We start from the raw sequence: 22,544 nt of genomic DNA, 5'->3' as shown, positions 1-22,544 counted from the left end.
ACTCTACTATTTAGTAGCTGTGGAACACTAGGCAAATTCAGATTTCTGGGCCTCAGTTCCTCTTCCTTCATGCACAGAAGGCCTAGGAGTGGCAGGATCTCCCAGACCACCAGTCCTGCTTCTTTAAGAAACCCAGCTTTCATACATAGCCATTATCCTGAGAAGCAACCCCTTGAGAGGATGCAGGTGGCCACTCCTCCGACTGGTGTTACAGCCACAGCTACTGAACACCCAGAAAAAGAAAATTCCTGTCACCAAAACTACTGGCACCATCAAATGATTCAACCTCTGAAACAGATATGATTTTATCAGTGGAAATTATATTAAAGAGGAATTACCATCTGCTTTGCCGTTACATCCTAAAAACCACAGAACTTTTCCATATGACTGACAGCTGAAATTCTCCAATTTTGTTGTTTCCCCCAAAAGACAACTCAGGGAGTAAGAGTGGGGATTATTTTTTCTATTTGTAATCCCCGTAAGTGCTTTGCACATAGTAAGCACTTAATGTGTGCCTGTTTCAATTGATTTAGCTGTAAAATTGGGATATACTTGTACTAGACACCTCAAAAAGGTGTTGAAAGTCTTTTATGAAATCCTCCATCAGTGTGAGCTATTATTAGTGATAGACCCTGAACATAACCTATGTCTCCTCTCTCCCAATAGTGATTACCTCGCCATAATATCTTGTTGAATGAATATATGATGCACTTTTACAATTTTAAGCACTATTTAAGTCTAAACTGTTAATAGAAATAATGACATAATGATTGGTCATCACTAGGCAGTTGGTTACATAATGGATAGAATAGGCCTGGAATGAGGAAAACCTGAGATCAAATTCAGACTAATTAGGGTATTTTCTCTTTTGGCAAGAAACTTTAGTACATTGGCTAATCTTACTCTCTGTATCTTGAAACATACTACTCAATACTTTGCATTGTCTACAGTTTAGTCTTGGACCCTTGACCCAAGACCTTTAAAAAACCCCTCCCCTTTGTACTCCCTTTTCTCCTCTCACTGTGCCTAGTACGGTGTTCTGCCCATAGTGGGTGCTCAGTAAATGCTCTTTGATTAGGAAAAATTCAGACTAAGGCACTGTGTGACCCTCAGGGCAACTCAACCTCTGGTTGCCTCAGTGTCCTTGATTGTAAAATGGGGATAGGGGCAGCTAGGTGGCGCAGTGGATAGAGCATTGGCCCTGGATTCAAGGAGGACCTGAGTTCAAATCTGGCCTCAGACACTTACTTGACACTAGCTGTGTGACCCTGGGCAAGTCACTTAACCCTCATTGCCCCACAAAAAAAAAAGAAAGAAAGAAAGAAAGAAAGAAAGGAAGGAAGAAAGAAGGAAAGAAAGAAAGAAAAGAAAAGGAAAAAATGGGGATAATAGTAGCACCTCCCTTGCTCCCTCCTAGGGTAGCAATAAAGATCAAATGAGATAATATTTGTAAAAAGTGCTTAGCACAGTGCTTGACACATAGTAGGCACTATATAAAGGCTTACTCCCCCTTTCCTTTCTTCTTCGTGTGTGTGTGTGTGTGTGTGTGTGTGTGTGTGTGTGTGTGTGTAAAATGTGTTATGAGTGGTAGATTTGGGTCCCTAGCAGGTTCTAATCTGAGAGTTTGTTGGAGTCTGGAGGCGTGGGGGACTGATTGACTATAAATGAGTTAACTGGGAATAGAAAACAGAGCCTGATTGAGTGGCTCAAGAGGAAGCTCTTTGCATAGAGGGAGGGGCTGAGGGGACCTTAATGCACAGGACATTTAGTGTTAAGTTGCAAATACAGTATGGTAGAACAAGACACTCCAGAAAAGTCTCTCAGGGAGCACCATCTGCTGGAAAGATGGAGAACTGCAGGAGCCCAATCAAAGGAGAGATGGGAGAGGCTGAGTTGGGGGAGAGCTAGGATTTGCAAGCAAAGCCCCAGGAGGTAAGATTAGGGAAGGCCAAAAGGGCTGGGAGTTGAGCAACAGGAAATAGACCCATAGAGGACAGTGAGTCTGGCCTTCCAGGAGCAATCACAATCATCTGGGAACAACTCTTGCTCAATAATTCTCTGGAACTCAGCCGCGGTGATGTGTCAAAGGCTCATTTATTGTCATTCTCGTGAGAATGGGCAACCCAGTGTGCGGCTGGTGGGTGCAGAGATTGGGGGCTGGCAGGTCCCCTTTTAAGCCCTGGTCCCTAACGCAAATAGACCTTCCCCTTTTTCATCACTGGTCTCATTACTCAAGGGTTACAATCTACGCAAAAACTAGCTAACCAGAACCCAGTATTCCTAATTTCCATAATTATTCTTTGGGTTCTTAGCCAATGGGGGAGGTGACACGGGGACAATTTTCCAGTACTCCCTTATATGGACATAGCTCAGGAGCGGACCTAATTGAGACCAGCTCTGGGCTTCCCTGAACCATGTGATTTTGTTTGACAGAGGGGGAGGAGGGGGAGGAGGGGAAGGAAACCTTTTTCCTCAAACAGGTCCAGAGGAGTATAATTTGAATGGTGACTATTATATTCTTATTGAGAGGAGACCATTCCCCATTTCCTCACATACTGGAGACAGAATGGAGAGTGAAAGGGAGGAACAAACCCTGGTCTTCATGCTGGAGTCCCATCCAGGACAGTGTTGTAAAGTCACAGAAACTGTGAAAGACTGAGATGAGAAAGTTTTTTCTGTGTCCATTAATTTGCAAATAAAACTGTTATATTTTGAGCCTTACAAGCCAGTTCCTGGTGGCTACCCAGATACTGATTCCACCTGAGTAGGGGTAATAAGCTAGAAGAGTGAATGGACTGATCTGGACAGAGGCAGCTAGGTAGCCCAGTGGATAAAACACTGGACTTGGAGTCAGGAAGACTTGAGTTCAAATTTAGCCTTAGACTCTTACTAGCTGTATGACCCTGGGCAAGTCATTTAACCTCTGTCTGCCTCAGTTTCCTTAACTGTAAAAAGATGGTAGTATTTAAATCACAAGGGTGTTGCGAGGATCAAATGTGATACTATTTGTCCAATGTTTGGCACTGTGCTGGTGATTAATAAATGCCTATTTTCCTTCCTCCAAAGGGCCATTCATGTTGGAAAGGAACCTCTGAGACAAGGTTTACATTTTGGGAGTTTATCCATAAACATATCCACAAATATATACCTATATATTCATATGTAATATAGGTATATACACAGATGTAGATGTGCATATGCACATGTATGTATGCACACACAGATAGGTATTATTTATATGTGAATTATACATGTATGTGTGTATGTAAATGTATGTCCTAAGTCCCAAAGTGCATTGGTATGGGACTCTCTCCTCACTGGTGGAGATCAATGTCCTGCCTGTGTGAGGGGTGAAACAGAGTTGGCAAGAGCAGAAGAGTGATCCGGGCATTAGTGTCATTTCATTTTCTTCAAGCTCTTGGGTCTCTTGGGTTTCTGCAGCTGCTTCATTTGCTGCTGACTTCTGTCTTCAAGAGATTGGATGATACCAACTCCACTTCAGATTGCTAAAGGGAGAATAAAACTCTGGGAAGAATCCGACATGGAGAGGAGCTAGCAGTCTCCATCATGCCCCTAGCCCCAGCTTGCTACACTAGAGACTGAGGAATTTCCCTTGGGTGAGATCTGGATCTCTCATTTCTCTTATCTCCTCTCTCTGTCTCTGTCTCTCTCTGTCTCTGTCTCTCTCTGTCTCTGTCTCTCCTCTCTGTCTCTCCTCTCCTCTCTCCTCTCTCTGTCTCTGTCTCTCTGTCTCTCTCTCTCTCTCCTCTAGCTTAGTTACCTTGCTCCCAATGAGAAAATGCCTTCACTCTGAATTATCTGACATATTCGCCTTCTCCTACGTATACTTTCTCTGGTTTCTGTTTTACTATCGACTTGGGTAGATGTGTTTATTATGGAACTGGGATTTAGTAGGGAGATATAAAGCTTGGGGCCCTCACTTCCCCATGAAGAAACAGCAATCAGAATTTTGGCTTGGACCTGAAAGCCACTTCCCTAGGATAATATTTAAAGAAACAGATCTAATTCTTTCTTGGCATCCTTTATCTCCCCAACCTCCTACTTGCCCTCCTGTCAGGAAATAGAAACCCTTAGAGAAGGGTAAGGGGAGATTGGCTAGAGGTATCTACTTTGCCTCTCTGAGCCACACAACACCCCCATGCTACATGTAAGGGGATAGATACTGCAAGAGCCTCCGAATGGGTCTATGAATATATATCCACATTCTTATCCCAAACTAGTATCCATGTATATCTTTATATCTATATATGTGTATACATATATGCATATGTATGAAAACTCCGAGGGAGAATAATAGCCCTTGGAAGCTTCAAAGTTGGTTTTAGCCTAGGGAGCTTTGTATAATTGTGCGTTATTGTGTGCATGCGAAAATGAATGATAATAATGATAATAATGAATGCCCATTTATTAGAGGACGGATGCATAGTGATGGATATAGATCCTTGCAAAGGACTGCAAAATTGGGGGATGCCTTTGAACTGTGACTAGGATCCCATTGGAAAGTCTCTAGGCTTTGGTGGGGTAGAGTGCTAAGGAAGGTATGCTGGAAGGAGAAACAATTAAGGGATTGCATTGTGTGAGTGGCCCCAAACTGTGAAGCCTTCTTCAGGTCCCCAGAGAGATACCTGGAGAGGCTCATTACTAAAGCCTTCTGCTCAGGTCATAGTATTTCTACAATAAGATTGTTAGTATAGAGGAAAGGAAAGATTGTGGACACTGGGTGACACAGTGGATAGAGTGCTGGGCCTGGAGTCAGTAAGACTCAACTTCCTGAGTTCAAATCCAGTCTCAGACACCTATTAGCTTGTGTGACCCTGAGCAAGTCATTTAACCCTGTTTGCCTCTGTTCTTCATCTCTAAAATGAGCTGGAGAAGGGAATGGCAAACTACTCCAGTATCTCTGCCAAGAAAACCCCAAATGAGGTCACAGGGTCCAACATGACTGAAAAATGACTGACCAACAACAGCAATACCTAACAAGTAGCACAGTGCCTGATACGTAGTAAGTGCTTTAAAAAAAATGCTTGGGGGCAGCTAGGTGGCGTAGTAGATAAAGCGCTAGCCCTGGATTCAGGAGGACCTGAGTTCAAATTTGGCCTCAGACACTTGACACTAGCTGTGTGACCCTGGGCAACTTAACCCTCATTGCCCTGCAAAAAAAAAAATTCTTGATTTTTGATGGTCCTCAGTTTCTTTAATTGTAAAATAAAGGTGGATTAGATTAACCTTGAAGGTCTATTTCTAAATGTTATGAGCTATGATCTAATGGGGGTCACGGACTAGAGAGGGCACTTACGTTAAATTCCTAGTTACCTCTCAAGAGGAAAGAGGTCACTCATTTTGTGTACAAGCTAGACAGAATTACTATAGCAAGGATCCAAGGAGTGAGGTCAACAGAATGCATGGTCTGATGTTCTTGGTTGGCATTCATTCACTGAGTGTTCTCTGCTTATTATATGTCTGGTGAAGCCTTATGTGTTAGGCCCTACGGCTGTGACTCATGAGGTCTTACTCAGGAAAGGGTATGTCTCATTCAGACTCTGCATTTGCACATTGTAAAGGATGAGTTCCTTTCATGGGTGGATCATTTGAGATGTGTGAAAGGCTGTAAAACTTAAGAGTGGATTCACTTGTTCCTTGGAGCCAAGAAGGAATTAAAGAAGTTTTATATGAGGGCTATGTCAGGATCTATGCTATTCTAGGGTCCAGATAAAGTTCTCATCATTTGGGAGCTAATGAATGATTTGCATGACCATTTCAGCTTGGAACCATGTTTCTGTCTGTGTGGCCTGACCCTGTGCCATTTGCTTGAGAAGTATGATCTGTAGGATTTCACAGGCTGGTCATTGAAAGACATAAGAACAAATCAGAAAGACCAAATTTTTCATGCATCACAGGGTTGGAGCACCACTGTCCAGAAAATGGTGGGCCTGGAGAGGATATTCTAGACCCTCTCACCCCACCAGGATGTTTCTGCAACTTAAAAACAAGTCACATCAGAGTGCCTATGTTTTTTGGTGAACCCTCTGCTGTATACTGCAGAACCTTGGAGAACATTTTATCCAATATAATAATCCTGAGCAGAAATCCCTGACAGGGCTTATCCTACTTAAAAGCATCCACAGGCGGGGGGTTGCGGCTAGGTGGCACAGTAGATAAAGCACCGGCCCTGGATTCAGGAGTACCCAAGTTCAAATCCAGCCTCAGACACTTGACACTAGCTGTGTGACCCTGGGCAAGTCACTTAACCCCCATTGCCCCGCAAAAAAAAAAAAAGAAAAAAAAAAGCATCCACTGGGGGCAGCCAGGTGGCACAGTGTATAAAGCACCGGCCCTGGATTCAGGAAGACCCGAGTTCAAATCCAGCCTCAGACACTTGACACTTACTAGCTGTGTGACCCTGGGCAAGTCACTTAACCCTCATCGCCCTACAAAAAAACAAAAACAAAACAAAAACAACCAAAAAAAGCATCCACTGATATGGAACTCACCATCTCCCAAGGTGTTTTCCTAATTTGTTTTTCCTAATTGTTAGGAAATTTTTTTCTTTTTAATATTGAGCTGAAATTGATTACTCTGTACTTTTCACCCCTTCCAGCTAGTTCTGACCCTTTTCATCTTTGGGCCCAAATTCAAAATTTGTTCCCAATGAATATGTATCCTAGACTAAAAGTCTCTACCATATTTGATTTTTTCCTCTCACTCCTTATACCTAATTGGTTCTGAGGTCACTTTGAGTCTAGCTTTTCAATGGATCTTGAACCTATTAATAACAACAATAAGAATAGCTAACATTTACATAGCACTTCCTATGTGCTTGAGATCGTGTTGAGCACTTTATTATTATCTTATTGGATCTTCACAATAGCCCCGCAAGGTAGGTATTATTCTCATTGTGATGAAACTGAGGCAACTAGAAATTTGTTAAGTGACTTGTGCAAGGTCACATAGCTAGTAAGTGTCTGAGGATGGATTTGAACTCAGGTCTTTCTGCCCCCAGGCCCAGGCCTTTTTCCACTGTGCCATCTAGCTGCCTCATTTCTCCCTACCACCCTGGTTCATTCAGTTTCTCCTTACTTCTCACCTGGACTATTGTAACAGCCTCCTGCCTAGTCTCATCTCCCATATTTCTCCCTGCTCAAATCCACTTTACATATGTCACTAAATTAATGTTCTTCACATATAGGTATAACTACTTCCTTATTCGGACCTCCTCCATGCTCTGGCCCCAACCTATTTTTTCAGGTTCATCTCCTATGCTATGGCAACCCTACATAATAGCCAGCCAATGTTCACTCTTCAAAATCTTCAGGGCTTTTTATTTTTACTCGCATAATTCTAACCATCTGAAGGGTCTTTCCATTGCTAGCTGTTGAAATCTTATCCCATCCTTCAAGGGCCAGATCAAACACCACCTGCTCCTTGAAGCATTCCCTGTTCCTCCATGTCCAGTGTGAACACGTGGTGCATTTTGGAGAGGTCTTTTTTGACTCATCATTTAGCACTTAGTTCTTCTTGTATGTGTGTCTTATCCTGTCTATAAAGGGGGAAGCTTTCTCAGGGAAGACTTTGTCATGTGTTTTTTAATGCCCCACAGAGCCTATCACAGTGTTTAGTAAATGTTTGCTGGCTGTTTAATGAATTACTTTGGACATATCATTCTCTTATCACCATTACCTCATCTGTTGGATTTATCTTTTCTTTTGGCTCTAAATTTCTATGAGTTAATAAGCAGAGGCACATTAGGTTAATTAGTAACTTATTATGGGAGAACCTGATTTTCAGAGCTATAACTAAAATGGGACAACTGGGGCTTTCTCTGAAGGCTTCAATGTGGGGGCCTTGAAGTTGAGAGGACCTGAGTTCAAATTTGACCTCAGACACTTACTAGCTGTGTGACCTGGACAAGTCACTTAACCTCAATTGCCTTAAATATCCAGGGCCATCTCCAGTTGTCCTGATACATACCTTGCTACTGGACCCAGATGGCTCTGAAAGAGACAGTGAGGTTGGTGAATTTGCACAGCTCTGCTTCACTTAAATACAATACACTGCAAGTCATGACATCAACCTGTCATGGTCCTCTTTGAGAATGAAGGACAGGCAGCTAGATGGCACAGTGGATAGAGCACTGACCCTGGATTCAGGAGGACCTGAGTTCAAATCTGGCCTCAAACACTTAACACTTACTAGCTATGTGACCCTGGGCAAGTCACTTAATCCCAATTGCCTCACCCAACAAAACAAAACAAACCAATGTGGGGAGGCACTTCTTTACTGAAGAGGTCTTTAGGCCTGCTGGAATTATGCTGCACAGCATAACTGAATCTGTCCCCTCTGCCGCCATCATGATATAATGGATAGCACACTGGTGTAGGATTCAAGAAGCCTTGAGTTCCAATCCAGGCTCAGATAGTCACACAGCTACTAAGTGTCTGAGCCTGGATTGGAACTCAAGGCTTCTTGAATCCTACACCAGTGTGCTATCCATTATCTATCACCTAGCTGCCTTAGTTATTAGTTTCCGAATTTTCCAAACCATTTCCACTGTTTGCCTCAGTTTCCTCATCTATAAAATGAGCCAGAGAAGGAAATGGCAAACCATTCCAGCATCTTTGCCAAGAAAACCCCAAATGAGGTCACAAAGAGTTGGACACAACTGAATAACATTTTAGGATATAAGGAGCAAAACCCTATTCCTTATATTTTCTATTAATTGCTCTTTGTATTCTATAAATTTATCAAGTTAGATGGTGTGGATGTTTCTCAGCTGATCAGGGTCCCCAATCAATCACCCACTATACTTTATATCCATATCTATCTATCTGTCTATATATGTATGTGTATATTTGTGCATATATTTATATATGTATATACACATGCACACACATATATGTACTTATTATTTCTTCTGATACAATCTAAATTCTTCAAGATCAGAAGCTGCTTCATTTTTGTCTAGCTCATAACACAGTGCCTAGCACACAATGAGAGTTATAGATAGCATTTATAAAGAGCTTTAAGGCTTGCAGAACACTTTCCAAATATCTCATTTGATCTCAACAACCACCTTGGGAAGTGCTATTATTATTTCTGTTTTATGGAGGGGCAAACTGAGGTAGACAGAGATGAAGTGATTGGCCTAGGACCACATAGCTAATAAATGTCAGAAGTCATATTTGAACTCATCTTCCTGACTCCAGGTCTAGTAGGTGGTGGTGGTGGACATTTAATACATTTATTGATCAACTGCCTCCTAACAGGCTAGACTGTAAGATCCTTGAGGGCAGGGACTATTTTAATTTTAATTTTTGTATGTCCAGTCCTTGGCACTTAGTGAATGCTTGTTGGCTGACAGATTTAATTTAATTATGGTTTGAAAGGAATGGGCTATCTTCTGTGTTTGTGGGTGGGGTGGCTTCCTGGTTTGCAGAGGGAGTAGTTAAGACAAAGAGAACAGCGACTGAGGATGCCGGAGATGAGAACAATTTAGGATCCCAACTAATCAAAGGCTTGTCAGGGAGTGTGACAGAAGAGACAACCAAATCAGAAACAGATTGTTTAGCCTTACAACTTGAAACAGAAAACATGAATGTCACAACGAGGGGCTTAAAAGCACTAAAACGGGGGGGGGGGGGGGGGGGGGGGGGAGGGCGGCGGCGGCTAGGTGGCACAGTGGATTAAGCACCGGCCCTGGATTCAGGAGTACCTGAGTTCAAATCCGGCCTCAGACACTTGGCACTTACTAGCTGTGTGACCCTGGGCAAGTCACTTAACCCACACTGCCCCACCAAAAAAAAAAAAAAAAAGCACTAAAAGGGAAGTTTCCTTTCAATCTCCAACAATTTAACTCAGGAAATCTTGGACCTACATCTCATATCCTCATTGTTCAGGCCAGAGGCTGAACCAGTTTCAAAATTATTATGTTTATTGAATTCCCCAAAGTACTTTACATTTGGTCTTTGAGTCCATACCTCCCTTGTTTATTTATGTTCCTGTCAGTTTTCCCTTCGGCAGAGAAGGATACTTGGGGGCTCCATTCTTCATTGTGCCAAGGTAAACATTCCCGAGGGCAGTGGAGTTGAAGGGAATGGGACTTCTCCTTCCCCTGACATGCCCAACTGAAGTGACAGTGGCAAAGTCTCCCAGTAGTCTCCTGTGGAAGTCCTGAGCATTCCTGCAGCCTGCTACAGTGTCAGAGGGATTTCTGAACTGCATCCCTTCTCACTGCACAGGACGGTCAGAGACTGCCATGCTAGGCCACCTCTGGGTAGTCTTCACAAGCCCTCCCACTGGGGCTCCACTTCACAAGGATGGTTTCATGGAGGGCCCAAGGCAGGGATCCACACGAGGCCAAATGCCATTGTCTTGTTGGCCTTGAAGCTGGGTAACCACAGGACCCACAGAGCTGTAGCTCCCTACTTCCTCCTCCTCCCTTCCCCCAGTCAGGCAGTTCTATGTCTGAAATAGTATGGGGGTCATTTCCCCAGTAACTTTTTCTCTGTTAAAAACCGAGTCCCCCTGACCCAGGGAGGAGCCATCGTGGAGAGAGCCTTGGGGTGAAAAACAGGAGACCTGAGTTTGAAAAGCCCCAGCTTTTTTTCTCACTAGCTATGTGACCCTACTGGGCAAGTCATTCCCCATCTCTGGGCCTCTACTTCTTTGTTTTTAAAATGAGGGAGGTTGGACTGGATGCTTTTAATGTACTATGAGAAGCAGTCCATGATTCTAAGGTCTGAAGGCTCGTGTGTGTGTATGTGTATTCACACACACACACACACACACACACACACACACATACATTTTACTGCCCTGGTCCACAATGGTTTTCTTCTAATAGGAAGAGGGAGGACCTTGGGGGAAATACTGCTTATTAGTGAGATCCAACTCTCAGGCCTGAATCCCACACTGTAAACACCAGGTGTACACCTCTGCCTTTGTACATGCGGAGCTGCAAGGAAGGTCTTGCTCTCAGAGAAAGTTTGGTTCCTTTACAATGGGAATCTGGGTCTCTCCTTCATCCATGGCTTTATAAATAAAATGGAAATCCCTCTTGGGCTCGCTCTTCAGCAGGTAGGCTTTGATGTGATGGGGAAGCGAGTCATCTGCCAGCTGGAAGCACTTGCCATCCACCAGGACAAAGAGTCTGTGGTCTTGGGGCTCAGCCACTTCGAATTTCTCGGCACACTGGGCTCTCAGCTGCTCAGCTAATGTGTCCGACTTCGACGCCAGTGTTCGTGATTGGTTGTCAGGCTCCAGGAAGGAAATGCAGATGAAGTCCTGGCGGGGGGGGGGGGGGGGGGGGGGGGGGGAGAAATAAGGTTCATGGTCAGTGAATTGGGGCCAGAGTGGGAAGAAAGGAGAAAACCAAAACGAAACAAATAATAACTATTATTTCAGCAATACTTTGAGGTTTGCAAAGTGTTCTTAATACATATTACCTTTTTTTTTTTTTTGCAGGGCAAAGAGGGTTAAGTGACTTGCCCAGGGTCACACAGCTAGTGTCAAGTGTCTGAGGCGGGATTTTGAACTTGGGTCCTTCTGAATCCAGGGCCAGTGCTTTATCCACTGCGCCACCTAGCTGACCCCCCATATTACCTCATTTGATCCTCACGACAACCCTATGAGGTAGGGGCAGTTATTCTCCCATTTTACAGATGAGGAATGGAGGCAGACAGAGGTGAAGTGACTTGTCCAGGGTCACACAGCTAGCAAACATCTAAGGAAGGATTTAGACTTGGGTCTCAAATTGAACCATCAACTGCCCCACCTAGCTGCCTAGAAAAGAGCTTTGTCTTCTTGTGTCTGGACTCACACAGGGTCATTAGTTTGACAAGAGCCAGGGCCTGATATATTGCCCCTGAACCCTACGACTAGATCCCTGGAGGAATATCAAGGAGCGGTCGTCTGTGATGTCCCTAAGTTGCCACGTTCGGGGCTCATGGAACTCAGAGGTAGATGTGGCCTCAGAGCAGAAGTCCATAACATTGTCTGTGCTACCCCTTGGAAGTCTGGACACTGTGGACAGACTAGGGACACCTAAAATAATGTTGTTGTTGTTGTTTTTAAAATGGTATTTTATTTTTCCCAATTATGTGTAAAGACAGCTTCTTTTTTCCCACTTAATAGTATTTTTTTCTAATTACATGTAAAGATAGTTTTAAACATGCTTTTTTTTTTTTTTTGGTGAGGCAGTTGGGGTTAAGTGACTTGCCCAGGGTCACACAGCTAGGAAGTGTCAAGTGTCTGAAGCTAGATTTGAACTCAGGCCCTCCTGAATCTAGGGCTGGTGCTCTATCCTCTGAGCCACCTAGCTGCCCCGTAAACATTTATTTTTAATAAGATTTTGAGTTCCACATTTTTCTCCCTCCCTCCTCCCCCAGCTCCCATAGAAAGCAAGCAATCTGCTCTAGGTTATACATGTACAATAATTTTAAATAAATTTCCACATTAATCATGTTGTGAAAGAAGAATCAGAGCAAAAGGGAAAAACCATGAGAGAAAAAACCCAACTGGGAAACTTAATTTCTGTTCAGAGTATAAACAGAATCTAGACCCTTACTTGGGGAAAGAAACCCAGTCCTTGGTCTCCTCCATTAGAGTTTAGGGAGACCCAGCTCTTGAAGAAGAAAACTAGCCAGAGAGGTCTGGATAGAAATGGTGTCCCCTACCCAGATACCTTGAGGCTGCTGAATCTCATGATCAATCCATACTCACTCTGGGGTATTTATAATTGTATCATCTTAGGACCTATAGTTTCCCTTCCACTTCTTAAAGGACCAATATAACTCTCTTGGATAGGGCAGAACTTTTAGCTATCTACCCAAGTCCCTCTGCCTTTATGAAGCCTAGCTTTGACAAGGTTGATCAGTGGGAAATGGTTCTTTTCCTTGCACTGACTCCTTTTTAGCTCATTTTAGCTGCTCTGTGGGTCAGGAACTTGTATTCTAGATAAGGAATCTTTCCTGAATCAAATAGATGATAACCCCCACCATAACTGGGATGACAGCCTGGGCTGCCACTTGTAGCTACCCTGTCAAACCACTCACCTGCACAGATGAGCGAGAAGCTCGGGCCTTGTTGAGGGTCCGGCGGCGTTCCCAGCGGTGGATGGAATCCTGTACCTCCACGCTTAGCTGCCTTGTGACAGTGATCTTGTCATAGTTCTTGATGTGTTCCAGGGCCCCATAAGTTGTGGTGAGATAGTAGGAACCTAGCAGAACAAGAGGAACCCATTAATAAACAGAAAAGGTAGGATTTGGTGGTGGGTGGTTAGGGAAGAAGGAAATAAGGATATAGTTATTGGGATTCAATGAACAGACCTAAGACCCATTTCTCCCTGAGTATTACCATGTGGCTTTGCATATGTGCTCAAGGTTGAGGAGAGGGGGGAAGAATTACTCTTGTCCCTGTAGACTGTGGAGAGAGTCAAGGAACCAAGAATCAAGAGTCTTGGCTATGCCACTGTCTAATTGTTTGGTCTTGAGCAAATCACTTAAGCCCCCCTCAGCCTTAGTTTCTTCATCTATAAATTGGTGGGAAAGATCTTTGACTTGCCAGCCCTATAGAACTATGGTAAGGATCAAGTAGATTCAATTCAATTCAATTCAATAAATATTTATTAAGTGCCTGCTATGTTCAGAGCACTGAGCTACGTGCAAATGGAAATGCAGAGTTTATATAAGAACTACCTAGAAAGGGCATAAAAACAGAAAACTATAATGTACAATCTTGGTACATTGATTTTAAGGGGAAAGGATATTACAGATGGGGATTCATGGAAAGTTTTTTGGAGGAAGTGGGATTAGATTTAGGCTTGAAAATATGGGTAGGCATTCATTGAGGGGGCTGGCTGTACAAATAGTGGAAATTAATCAATCATTACAATCAATAAATACAAAGAATAAAACAATTCCTTCTCTTAAGGAATTTATATTTTATTGGGGATACAACATGTACACATGTAAGAATATGTAGAATAAATATATATATGTGCATATATTATATATAACTATACGAGGTACTTGGTTGGCATAGCATTGGCTATAATCAATTAATTTAGGTAGTATTATATATAACTTATTATATTGGAATTGTACAAACATGAGCAAACAATAACTCTTCAAATCATTAAGTCTGCTTTTATTTCCCTAAATAGTGTTTTGTTGTTGTGTTCGCAATTCTTGTGTGTGTCTTGGTATCTAGATTACCAAACATTTTATACATTTTTCTGTTACTTTGAGCAAAATGTATTTTTCTAGTTCTTCCTATTGGTTTTGCTAGTAATAAGCAGAAAGGCTGATTATTTTTGTGATTATTTTATATCTATGTACTTTAACAATAATCTTTATAATTTGAGTGTGATTCTTGTAAATAACATTGAATTTAGCTAGATCTATTTTGCTACTCTCTTCCCTTTTCTGGACAAGTTCATTTCATTCACTCCTATGATTATTAATTGTGAGTTTCCCTCCATCACAACGTCTGCTACTTTTTCCTCCTATTGCCCTTTTTACAAAGGGGTAGAGAAAGAGAAGGACTCTTATTAAGAAAAAAAAAAATTACTAGAATTCTGTAACTGAAGTGTTCTGTTTCTACTCCTTTGGGCTTTACTCTCTTCACCAAGGCTGGTTCTTTCATTCTCTTTCTCTCTTTTGTTTCCCTTTTTATGATCAATCCTATAAAGCTGAAATTTATTTTGCTTGTAACTATTCCCTATAGAACTCTTATTCTCCCCTCCCCCATCCCCTTTCCCTGTCATTGCCAGTTTCTCTGTTGAATTTAATGTATTTCTATACCAAATTCTATGTCTGCCCATGTGTGTTTGTTTGTATATGTGTGTTCCAACTCTCCTTTTCTGGCTCAGATAAAAGTGAGCCCATGAGATGCCTCCTCCCTCTCTACCCTTCCTCTTTTCCTTAAGCACCCTATCCATGTAAAATAGTGAGTTACTCCTCTCCTCTTCCTCTTTCCTACTCCCTCTCCATCCCCTCTCTTTTTTTCCTCCCATATTAAATTTTGGATGTAGTCCAAAGGTTTGGATAGAGATGGGAGGATATTCAGGTATGCACAGGAATATACTTCAGCCAGCTCATATGGGGCCTAGAGAGCCCATTGTTAATTAAATATTAGTGTTAGCATTTACACCTTTGAAATTGGCAAGGGCTATAAATCAGAGCTTGATTTATTGTTTTGTTGATTGTCTAGACTTTAATTGATGGAGAAAAAGGTCAATAATGAAGATTACATTTTTAACAGTATGTCTTAGGGGGCAGTTGGGTGGTGCAGTGGATGGAGCACCGGCCCTGGATTCGGGATGACCTGAGTTCAGGTCTGGCCTTGGATGCTTGACACTTACCAGCTGTGTGACCCCAGGCAGGTCATTTAACCCCAATTGCCTCACAAAAAAACCCAAAAAACCCAAAAAAGTGTGTCTTAGGTGAGTGAGGCTTTGGCCTGGCTGGGCTGGACTGAGATGGTAGGCTGGGGGCCTTCTTCCTTGCCTCTCATCAGTCCAGTTTCCAGTGGGGTCAGCTCTGGTCAAGCCCTGTAGCCATGCCCTACCCCACCCTATCCCCTGGGATTCTCCTGGAACTGAGGGTCACCCAGTCCCCCTTGCCCCAGAGGAGTTGCAGGAGAGTGGAGGTCTTGTTTCCACTGTGCTCTGGGACCAGCACTGGGGATATGAAGGATGGCATAAAAGAAATATCACCTATAAGCAAAACTGACCCTACTTCTTAGGGGAAAATAAAATTCAACTTTGGAAACCTTCATATAAAACTGAGAACAAGGAAGCTGGTTTGGCATTGAAGGAACTTGTAAAGAAATATTCAGACAAGCCAGAATGCTGTAGGAATGAAAGAGAAAAAATAATTGAAGAAAGATGGTATAAAGCAATTGAATGTAGAACAGGAAATGAAAAATTTAAAAACCACAGGTGTTACTACAATTGAGATATTCTTGCCTTCAATACTAAGAAAACATAAGAAACCAAACTGCACATCAAAGATCACGAATAGCGGAATCCTTTATTTAGGGAAAATCCTGGAAGAGCAAGGGGTTACACACAATGAGAAAACTTGAACTTGAACTCAAGCAGTCAGAAGAAAATGCTCTAAGAAATCTTCAGGAAGAACTAAAGAAAGAGAAAGCTGACCAAAAAAAAAAAAAAGAAGCGCTCCACTAGGCAAGAGGAAACCTGGGGGAAGCCCTCAAGATTCTTCTCAGTCAACCTCAGAGGTGGTGGCTAAATGATGCAGATCCTCACGCTAGCAGCAACCATGTTTCTCAAGAAAATATTGCTAAGTTGGTATATATAGGTTTTGAAGCTGAGACAGCCAAGACAATTCTCAGAATATTTAGAGGAAATGTTCAGCAGGCTGCTCAGACACTTGCATATGAGGGAGGATGCCTTCTCCCTGATGTAAATATACTACCTGAAGATTCCTCTTCAGCTTCATCGATAAAATCCCCCTTAGGTTATGCTGTTACTTCTAGTGCCTCAAGAGATGAAGATATGGAAACAGAGGCATCAATGAACTCTTGGGTCATAGTCTAGAACCTGGGGATTATCTTTACTCAACTCTAGAAGATGAAACCCTGGTTATCGCTGAGTACTTATCATGCAGAGAGAATATAAAATCAACAAGTCAGAAGAAATAGATGACAAACTAAAAGAAGTGCCTTCATTTTGTACTTATAAATTATATCTGTATGAGTGAGGGAGAGAGGGATAGAATTTGGAACTCAAAACTTAAGCACCTACTTTTTTTTTTTGTGAGGCAATTGGGGTTAAGTGACTTGCCCAGGGTCACACAGCTAGTAAGTGTTAAGTGTCTGAGGCCGGATTTGAACTCAGGTCCTCTTGACTCTAGGGCCGGTGCTCTATCCACTGTGCCACCTAGCTGCCCCTTTTTTAAAGTTTTGAGTTCCAGGGGCAGCTAGGTGGCACAGTGGATAGAGCACCGGCCCTAGAGTCAAGAGGACCTGAGTTCAAATCCGGCCTCAGACACTTAACACTTACTAGCTGTGTGACCCTGGGCAAGTCACTTAACCCCAATTGCCTCACTAAAAAAAAAAAACCTTTAAAAAAAAAAGATTGACGTAATTGGAGAAAAAAATATTATGTTTTAAAAAACCAATAGTTTTTTAGTTTTTTATTTTTTTCCTCTAAAAAAATAAAAGGGTGTCTTAAGTTTTTTCCCTGGAGAGCTGGCTGTTAAGCATATCACTGGGTGTACATGTCTTATCCTGAAAAGTATTCAAAGCCCTGGTTTTGGTTTTGGTTTTTTCGGGCAGGGCAATGAGGGTTAAGTGACTTGCCCAGGATCACACAGCTAGTAAGTATCAAGTGTCTGAGGCCAGATTTGAACTTAGGTCCTTAGGCAGTAGGGCCAGTGCTTTATCCACTGTGCCACCTAGCTGCCCTGGTTTTGTTTTTTAAAGAAAGTGAAAGTTATTGCCTGTGGGAAATAAAGAAAGGGAACAGCTATTCTGTATTTGATTCTAACAATTAGGAAATGGCTGCTAAAGTAGAAACAACAGGAAACTTGGGGGAAAGTGACCACTTTGTCTTACAATTTATAAGTGAGAGGGAAGTTGGGCATAGTTTGATGAACAGCTTAGGTTCTGGGGGAATCCAACGTAAAAGTGTTCTTAGAAACAATAAGCAAAATTACACAGTCTAAAATTCCATAGGGGAAGTAAAGTCCATCGTGGACAAGAAACTCTAAAAAAAAAAATTCTGAAGATGCCAAAAGAAACAATATCAATGAGAAAGAAGAAGAGTTGTGTAGAGAGACCAAAGGAGATGTACAGGGAACTCACTGACCATCTTCAATTGAAATTAATGTGTGGAAGGTGCCTTTGTGGATCATGGAAAATGTATACAAAAATTAAGGCAGAATCTTAGAAGAAAAGTTTTGGGATTGTGAAAACTTGGAACAAATTTAGGATGATAATGAATACTTAGGAAAGTGAAAGGCTTTCCTAAAAATTAAAAAAACACACGCACTATTTTGGGGGAAAAAAGGAGTATAAAGAAGGACAAGACCAATGCTTTGGATAGATGGAGTTATGTCCACAGATGATATACGGTAAGAAAAAGTACTCAGCTCTTGTGTTATCTGTTTTCTTTGCCAAAGGAATAATATTTGTACTGGAGAGACCAGAACAGAAATGTGAGCTAAAATTCAATATAGGTAAGGAGACTGTAAGAGAACACCTAACTACATTTAAAGAGGGATACTGACAAACCAGAAAGCATCCAAAGGATAGTGAGGTGCCTCAAGATAATATCATAAGGACAGGTTAGAGCAGGGGTTCTCTAAGTGTGGTCTGGGGACCCCCCAAAATCCCCAAAACCCTTGTAGGGAGTCTACAAAGTAAAAATTATTTTCCTAATAATATATTTTACTTACTAGTATGGAAAATATTAATAGACATTGTCCATATATTTTGGGGGCAAGGGCTCAATAATCTTTTTTTTTTTTTTTTTGCGGGGCAATGGGGGTTAAGCGACTTGCCCAGGGTCACACAGCTAGTAAGTGTCAAGTGTCTGAAGCCGGATTTGAACTCAGGTACTCCTGAATCCAAGGCTGGTGCTCTATCCACTGCACCACCTAGCTGCCCCTTGGCTCAATAATCTTTAAGAGTATAAAGACCGGGGCGGCTAGGTGGCGCAATGGATAGAGCACCGGCCCTGGAGTCAGGAGTACCTGAGTTCAAATCTGACCTCAGACACTTAACACTTACTAGCTGTGTGACCCTGGGCAAGTCGCTTAACCCCAATTGCCTCACTTAAAAAAAAAAAAAAGAGTATAAAGACCAAAAAGTTTGAGAAACATGGTGTTGGAGGAACTAGGAATGAGAAGACTTAGAAGTAACATGATGATTTATATCTGAAGTCAGGAAAACTTTCTTAATTAGAGTTATGTAAGAATGGGGGAGGTAGTGTGCTCCCCTTCGCTGGAAGACCCAGACTAGATAATCACTCATCAGTGGTGTTGTATAGAAGATTTCTTTTCAGGTCTGGATTGGACAAGATGGCTACCAAGATCCCCCCCCATTTGGAGATTCTGTGAAAGCATTTGTCATTTTGGATGCCCTGAAATGACTCTCAGGACCACTAGGTGGCAGGCTTCACCTCCTCAAAGCTCTCAAGTTTCCAATTAACAGTATGGTATCATTCCTAGGCTTCCATGTAGAAGGGACCATAGAGGGCACACACAGTCCAAACACCCCCATTTTACAGTTGAGAAAACAGGCCTACAGGGGTTGATTGACTTGCCCAAGATCACACAGGTATCAGGAAGTGGAGCCAGGATCTTATCCCTCTGATGCTTTTTGTTTTTTTTAAACTAAACCAACTGATTTTGAGGTGTTAAAAAAAAGCAAAGGACTAGGTGTCAAAAGTCTTGGGTTCTGAGTAACGTGGCAGCTTTGGCAGGACCCAAGGGTTACAAGGCTTTGCATGATCTCTGCTCCTCACCCCTACCCCAGTACCTCTTCTTCTCTCCCCAGCTCAACCAAATTAGATTGTATGAATTTAAATGAGTACATGTATTAATTTTTTTTGGGGGGGGGGGTTTGAGGCAATGGGGGTTAAGTGACTTGCCCAAGGTCACACAGCTAGTAAGTGTCAAGTGTCTGAGGCTGGATTTGAACTCAGGTCCTCCTGAATCCAGGGCCTGTGCTTTATCCACTGCACCACCTAGCTGCCCCCATGTATTAATTTAAATGAGAAGCTGTATGGCAGAGTGGATAGAGTGCCAGGCCTGAAATCAGGAATGCTTATCTTCCAGAGTTCAAATCTAGCCTTGGACACTTACTAGCTGTGTGATCCTGGGCGAGTCACTTAACCCTGTTTGCTTCAGTTTCCTCATCTATAAAATGAGCTGGAGAAGGAAATGGCAAACCATTCCAGTATCTTTGCCAAGAAAACCCCAAATGGGGTCATGCAGAGTTGGACACGACTGAAAAATGACTGAACAATGACAACAATAACAATGGATTTATAATAGGAGCCATCTGGGCAAAGCCCAGATCTTCAGGACTGGGGCACCTCCCCAAAGAGCCAAAGGCCACAGGTCTCTAGTTCCATGGGAAGCTGACCAGAGGGCTCTCCAGATCACCTGTTACATATTGTTTTCCCTAACAGATTGAGCGTTGGGACTGTTTCATTTTCATCTCTGTATCTCAGAAGAGTATCTGGCATACAGGAGGAACTTCATAAATGCTTGCATGACTTTCCTTCTTTCTGGTATCTGTATTTCAATACTTCTAGGAGCTGTGATTTTGTAGATATGGGTCTTCCCACTGATAGAGAGAACAGTGCCTTGATAAGCACTTAATAGATGCTGACTGACTACAACTCTTCTACTTGGTAAGGTAGGATCTGGGAATAGTGGTAGAAAAATTTACCACCCTGTAACAACAAAATCACAGATCTTTCTGGGTATTGAAGAAGGGAGCTATAATTAATCATACTCCCAAAACTAAGCTGTGCTTTTTTCACAGACATACATGTGGCTAGTTTACCAAAGGGCCTTCACTAGTAAACCTCCCCTTGCCTTACTATTGGTAGGGGTACCCAGAGTTTATACTCCACTAGTGTAGGCTTTGAGAACCCAGGATGACCTCCATGCCACAATGAGTTATCAGAGGAATACTGAGGTCTGGTACCTCAGTAAATTCTGAAAAAGGGGGTGGCCAATCTATTGGCAGGTGCCCAGTCCTTCTGTTGAAAGAGCAGTAAACAATCTCTCATTTGGGAAGATAACCATTCTTTCAGACTAGCCACTTGACATAGGTTAGCGGATTGCTACCAAATTCCTAAGCCACGGTTTTGGGCACATCACCACCCGGCTCAAAAACCTCTAGTGGCTCCCTATTGCCCCTAGAATAGAACGTAGGTTCATCTGTTTAGCATTTAAAACTCTTCATAACTTTTCTAAGCTTTCTCCTCTGCTTATTAGAATCCCCAGCTTCCTTCAAATGCTCAACTCACTTGCCACCTCTTACATGAGGCATTCCCTGATACCCCACCTCCTTGAGCTACCTCCCCAAACTACCTTGTACTTATTTTGTGTTTACTTGTATATGGAGATGCTATTTCCCCAGACAGAATATAAATTCCTTGAGATACAAACTATTTTGTTTTGTCTGTCTCTCTAGAATCTAGGACAGTGCCTGGCATTGCTTAGTAAAATTAAAATGCTTGTTGATTGATTAATCTGTAAAATGGACATAATAATACCTTAGCAACATAGACCAAAGGACTTATTAAAGTCTATCCTAGCTTATTTTGCTAGTCTATAAAGAGGAAGAGTGCAGCAGGGAAGAAGAGCTAGGTCCACATTCACATGTCAACCTCGCTCTCTGCCCCATGGGATTCCTCTTGAACCCCACATACCCCTCAGTATGTCAGCTCTATGAGAGCTAGGACATATCACTTTTGTCTTTTTATCTCCAGAGCCTAGAACAGTGGATTATGCTCAGGAGACAGAACAACAACAAGAGTGAGCATTTCTATGATTTGCATTATATGCACTATGTGATTTACATGATTAGCTCTGTAAGATTTGCAAAGGGTTTTGCACATGTTATTTCATTTGATCTTCACAACAACCCTTGGAGGTAGGTACTATTATTATTATTATTATTTTCTTGCAGGGCAACGAGGGGTTAAATAACTTGCCCAGGGTCACACGGCTAGTAAGTGTCAAGTGGCTGAGGTCGGATTTGAAATCAGGTCCTCCTGAATCCAGGGCTGGTGCTTTATCCACTGTGCCACCTAGCTGCCCTGGTAGGTACTATTATTATCCCTGTTTTACACAGGAGGAAACTTAAATGACTTACCCAGGATCACACAGCTAGCAAGTATCTGAGGCTAGATTTTCTGACTCCCGGTGTTCTAGGCAGTGCATCATGTAGCTACTTTTTAATACAGTGGCAAGGGTACTGCCTCTGGAGTTAGAGGATCCAGGTTCAAATCCTACCTCTGACATGTTCTGTGTGACCTTGGATAAATTAATCCCTCCAGGCCAAAATGTCCTCATTTATAAAATGACAGGGATTGGACTACGTGCCCCACGGGGTGTTATTCTTACAACAGGAAAAAAAATATTTAAGGAGAAAAGGGGGACACCTAGGTGGTGCAGTGGATAGAGCACCGGCCCTGGATTCAGGAGGACCTGAGTTCAAATTCAGCCTCAGTCACCTGACACTTACTACTGTGTGACCCTGGGCAAGTCACTTAACCCTCATTGCCCCACCAAAAAAAAAAAAGGAGAGAAAGCCTCTCTAGTTTTATAGGCTAAAGAAGGGCTTTTAAAAGCCTCAAGAAGGACTTTCGAGGTTTATCCAATCTATGAAACGAGGCTCAGAAAAAAAGGGAAATGACCTTCCCAAGGTCATGTCAATAGCAAAGCAGCAGAGCCAGACCCAGGTCTTGTCATTTGAAAACAAGGTTTGGTTTTATTTGTCTTTTTAAAGCTATAGCACACGATGGCTTATGCACTAGG

At 42.4% G+C, this 22,544-nt stretch overlaps 1 protein-coding gene across 1 annotated transcript in view; it reads right to left on the bottom strand.

Moving 5' to 3' along the window:
- Nucleotides 1–9,866: 9,866 nt before the first annotated feature.
- Nucleotides 9,867–22,544, bottom strand: part of RIN3 (Ras and Rab interactor 3) — a 163,093-nt gene continuing 150,415 nt past the window's right edge. The window contains exons 10-11 of the mRNA XM_043980311.1: nucleotides 13,071–13,234; nucleotides 9,867–11,301 (exon numbers count right to left, since the gene is read on the bottom strand). Of these exons, the coding sequence (XP_043836246.1) occupies nucleotides 10,993–11,301; nucleotides 13,071–13,234 (473 nt within the window). The 3' untranslated portion in view covers nucleotides 9,867–10,992. The remainder of the gene's footprint in view (nucleotides 11,302–13,070; nucleotides 13,235–22,544) is intronic.

The sequence above is a fragment of the Dromiciops gliroides genome, chromosome 2 (genome assembly GCF_019393635.1).
Source record: "Dromiciops gliroides isolate mDroGli1 chromosome 2, mDroGli1.pri, whole genome shotgun sequence".
In the NCBI taxonomy this organism is placed as follows: Eukaryota; Metazoa; Chordata; class Mammalia; order Microbiotheria; family Microbiotheriidae; genus Dromiciops; species Dromiciops gliroides.
The sequence above is the reverse complement of the archived record's forward strand: the minus strand, read 5'-3'. Positions and strand labels throughout refer to the sequence as shown.